The 5,183-nt window shown below is 29.8% G+C and overlaps 1 protein-coding gene across 2 annotated transcripts in view; it reads right to left on the bottom strand.

Moving 5' to 3' along the window:
- Positions 1-5,183, bottom strand: part of LOC106679260 (erythroid differentiation-related factor 1) — a 72,229-nt gene that overhangs the window by 21,885 nt on the left and 45,161 nt on the right. For both annotated transcript variants that reach the window (XM_014418314.2, XM_067051052.1), the window contains 2 exons: positions 4,596-4,760; positions 2,344-2,384 (listed from right to left, as the gene is read on the bottom strand). In XM_014418314.2, the coding sequence (XP_014273800.1) occupies positions 2,344-2,384; positions 4,596-4,760 (206 nt within the window). The remainder of the gene's footprint in view (positions 1-2,343; positions 2,385-4,595; positions 4,761-5,183) is intronic.

Here is a 5,183-nt window from a genome sequence, read left to right as displayed (position 1 = left end):
TAAATTAATCCTCCTTAGCCTCCTATTCATAAAGTATAAACATTTGTGTTTACATGGATAAAAGTTGTATTGAACGGAATTAATTAGCAAACACTCTAGAATCAAAATAAACAACGAACAAACAAAAAACGACAGGACTTTTTGAATGCCCTGGTATTTCCAACAACTAACAAGTATATTTCCAAGTTTATTTCTTATTACTTTCTTTTTAATTTTATTGTCTCTCTCAATTAAGATTTTTATCTTGTTCTGTTTTTCAGCTCTGAAGAAGACCTGAAATTCAGGTCGAAACTTCAACAGAAATAAATGTTTTGTTTACTTGAGTATCTTTGCTGACCACACCACCGACCATCTACTCCTCATATTAATCTGCGGTCAACAATCAACACCTTATATTAGCTTTAAGTTTTAAATTTATTCCCGCTCGATTAATAAAATCATATGGTACCTTAAACACAGTGAGTAAAATCAACAATACTGGTTTAGCCCTTTTAAATAAAATACAGAAGGAAAGAATAACCCAAATAACTTCAGTCTTATTAATCTGACTTTTCAAACAGATAATTATAGTGAGTAAGTTGGTCGATGTATGACACGTCATAATCTCACAAGAGGAGATCATATTGGGTTGTAAAATAAGTTCGTAGCATTTTTCAATATTTCAATTTAATCCTCTCTGTATTTATAAAATCATGTTTACTTGATCAATAATGTTTACATATTCTAAAAAAGGATTAGTTGAGGTGCTTTTAGGCACCAGTTTCAATAGAGATTCCTTATCTTTATGAGGTATTTTGCTTGCTCAAAATGAAAGAGAAAAAAATTAATTTTCGTCATTTAATGATTTTTTATTTCCTAAAAAGAAAATCTGCTGCACAGAGGGTTAACAAAATTTGCAGTATGTATGGCAATGATGCCTTAGGAGAAAGCATTGTCTGTAAGTGGTTGGCTCGGTTCAGAACAGGAAATTTTGACTTTGAAGATGCAAACTTCTCGGGTCGTCCTTCAACTGTTGATGACCTTATTCAAGCATTGGTCACAGACAATCCTCACTCCACAGTGCCCAGTTGGAACAATTAAAGGCAGCGGTTGAGCAAAAGTGTCCAGCATTGGCTAATCCCCAAGGCATAATTTTCCATCATGATAACGCTCGTCATCCCATGTCGTTGCAGACTTGGCAGAAATTATCGGAGTTTGGCTGGGATGAGATCTCCCAACCATTCAATAGACCTGGCTCCAACAGATTTTCACTTATTTCGGGCCCTTCAAAATTCTCTTAACACTTTAATTGGCTCGAGTACTGCAAAACGCACATAGAGGAGTTTATTGTGCAAAAATCTGAGAAGTTTTGGGAAGACAGAATTAAAAAATTACCTGAAAGATGGCAACATGTAATAGATCAAAATGGGTCATCTATAATTTATTGTAAATATTTACAAGAATCTTAAGTTTTTATTGAAATCACCAGTGAAAAATGCTACGAACTTATTTTACAACCCAATAACACAAAAAAAGACACCTCAGAACCCCACAAATATGTTTTAGACACAAGCAGTGCCTAGATCAGGAAACAATGAAATATGTAAAATAGCCAGTTCCTTTCAAAAAGAAAATTACCAAAACATAACAAAATACTATAACCAACATTATAAATATTAAATAAAAAAGGAAATAACAATCACAAAGAAAAAGATAAAAACAATAATAAAAAAATTGGAGAAACATAATAAATTAAATAATTTGATTCATAAGGAAAAGTCTGCTCCCTAAAAAATAATGTCATCCAATCAGAAAAAGGTTGAAAAATACCTATATAACCTAACATATCAGAACGTTTATGAAATTGAATATAACCTAAAACCTTATGGACCAAAATAGTAACAAAAAAAACAAAACAAATAAGTGTAACTAAATAAATCATATATGTTAATGGTAATATACAATTTAAAATTAAAAAGATAGAAATAAACCTGGCTCACGCTGGTCTGAACTCAAATCATGTGAAAATTCAAAGGTCACACAGACCTAGAAATTAAGCTTAATAATTATTAATAATAGGTTAATCAATGTACGACATGCTACAATTTCACAAGAGGAGATTTATAACACAAAAAGGCCATCCTTCCCGGCCAGATCCACCACACTAAGACCCCCAGGGAGCGACGGTCCTATATCACTTTCGAAATATTTACTTAAAACGGGAAGAAAAGACTTTAAGATAGTTTAATCGAGCAATATTTAAAAAGCGCCTGAAATTGGAAAAGGAAGGGCGTGTTATAATAAAATTAATTATCAATTTTCAATCTTAAAATTAAAAAATAAGAATAGGAAAAGAGCACTCACTTTAGCATTTTCTCTAAGATGTTTATCTGTCTGTACCATCTCTGTAAAATAAATTAGCAAATTAAATAAGTAAATTCATTTCATTATAATGAATTAGATTCTAAATAGTGAAACATAATATTTTTTTTAAAATTATTTAAAGAGAATTTCTATCTAATTAAAAAATTTTGAGAGAAAAATATAAAATGAAATAAGCAAAATAATTAATAATTATTTACAAAATACAACACCTTAACAATTGTATAAAACATAAATTCATAGCTATAGCACCTCATTATGATTTTAAGAATAATTTTAGTTTTGAAAACATCAAGATTTTATTTATGAACAATAAAAATTTTTGTTAAAGCCCAGAAGTGTAGTTTCTTTTTTTTTTAATTCAATTTTTATTTATTTCCAATTGGTTTTTTTATTTTATGTTAAATTATAAATTTATTTTAACCACAAGTTATTTTGTATTTTAAATTTATGTATACTTCGTTATGAAAGATGAGGGACATGAGGAAGTTTGTTATGGTCTATGTGTATAAATATATCACTGCAGTGTTGTATGTATACAACATGACCATGGGCCTGGATACAGGCAGATAAGGGCAGTCGGCAGTCAGTATTAGCAAAGATTTGAGCGGTCCTGTCTCGTTCTCACCCATTTTTTTTTTTTTTTTTTTTCCCTGGCAAAGACTCCCATTGGAGTCCTATACTACCTAACCATGGTTGGGGGGCAAAGTTCTTCATTTTGTGGGACCGCCACTCAATAAAAAAAGTCAACGTCCCAGGCCGGATTCGAACCGGCACCGCCAATAGACATCAAATTGGTAAGACTGTGTCTTAACCACTGAGTTATGGGCGGCCCATCCATAATTTACCATAGCTGTTCAATATTTTTTTGGAGCACCACCTTTCAAGGGACCCTCACCCATCATCTACAGAATCGACATTGGCATCAAGATATCCATTTCGGATGGGATTAGACCTGACAGGTATTTTCGATATGCGCATATTGACCCCCCCTCCACACTTTCCCCTCTCAGCCATCTACTGTTTTTTCTCTTCATCAAGATAATCTCAAACTTCCTTATTTTTTGTTTGTTTTTAACTAACCTAAGTAGTGGAAAAATTTAACATTTATTTTTTTGTAAAGCAAATTATTTTAGTTTTGTAAATATATCTAAATATTTTTATTTCATAATTCATTTTTTTTATTTTTAGAACAACAGAACAATTTATTTGTTTATTTCATTTGTTTATATTTTAATATAATTAAATAGTTTATCAATTGAAAGATTATTTTTTTATTATTTCATTTTCTTTATTTTAATTTTTGAAGAGATATTAATTTCTGGTTCTTTTCCTCCTTAATCCGAATCCGCGAACATTTAAATATGGGGAAGAGATTGGTTTTTCAACAACGAAAAACCAATCACCCCAACACTTTTTCTATTAATAGTGTTATTGACAACATATTATAGAAAATTTGAAATAATCCTAGTATTATTGTCGGTCAATTCATATATGTTTTAACTAATATAGATACAGGATTAATTTTTAATTTTAGTTTTAAGACAGTGTGAAATAATTCAAAAAATATGATTTTAAAACTAAAAATGTTAACAAAAAAAATCTTTTGAACATGTAAAAAATGTTATTGGAAGTGTTTAAAATAAAGGAATACACAAGTAAATAAATGTTTGATAAAAAAAATTTGAATGAGTGTAAAAATCCTCAAAAGCAGCAGAACCCAGAATAATCATCTGGGTCTTGTTGATAAGTCGTCAACTGCAGTCAAAGTATTAAATGAAATAACTTTTTTTTTTTTTTTTTCCCCCTACGCCACAGGAAGTGGGCTATTACGCCATTTTCCTTCTCGCAGCCCAATACATATGAAATAACTAAGATATTTTAAGATTTGTTCATGTTATTTTCTGTTACATTAAAATGTTCCTTTATTTTTCAGGTCAGTAACCCCAGCTTATGTATTGGGAAAATGTCCTAACAACATGCTCCTTGTCACATGCCGGCACAATAATATAAAGAAGAAAATAAACGAACTGTTGGAGAAGAAAAATCATAAATGTTTCCAAGAAGTTTATTGCGTAGATACATAGGGTTCTGCAAGGTTTATTTATACTATATGTACTTCTTAAAGTAAACTGTCAACTATAAAAAATATCGAAATTTTCATATTGCTATAGTATACTTGAAATAACATTTATTGATAACAATATAATTAGTAAAAAAAGTCAATAATTTACCTGCTGCTAAATTGTTATAAGTATTTCCGATCTCATTGTAGACATTTCCAAGACGTTTCAATGTCTGTATATTTGGATTCAATTCTTGAGATCTTTTATAGCAAGCAACTGATGCTGTTAAGAGAGCGAAGGCATTGTCAAACTCTGTCGGAATCAAACTCAATTCTAAAACAACATGGACATTTTTTTAAATTACAAAATTGTATAATGGTATATGTTTTTAACAAATATTGTTTGTACATAACATTGTAGATATATAAAAAATGTGGAAATAAATGAATAATTTAAGTATTATAAGAAGCTAAGGGTTGTTTGAGAAGAATAATATGTAAAAAATGAAAATTATTTAAAATAAAGTAATGAAAGAAGTGGGAAATAAAACATAAATAGGTACTTAAATGTGAAAGTAAAATAACAGGATTCAAGAAATAAAATATAAAGCTATATAATCCAAAAGGAATATAAAAATATGAATATTTTAGATGAAAGGAATATGGTCCGGGTGCGGTCAGAAAAACTCAAATAGTAGAATTATACTATTTTAATGAGCCAACGTTTCGCCCCACGAAGTTTTTTTAGTATTTTTTT

This window comes from Halyomorpha halys, unplaced genomic scaffold, assembly GCF_000696795.3.
Source record: "Halyomorpha halys isolate HHAL.00 unplaced genomic scaffold, Hhal_1.1 Scaffold187.1, whole genome shotgun sequence".
In the NCBI taxonomy this organism is placed as follows: Eukaryota; Metazoa; Arthropoda; class Insecta; order Hemiptera; family Pentatomidae; genus Halyomorpha; species Halyomorpha halys.
Note: the sequence above shows the minus strand (reverse complement) of the source record. Positions and strands in the feature narration are given on the sequence as shown.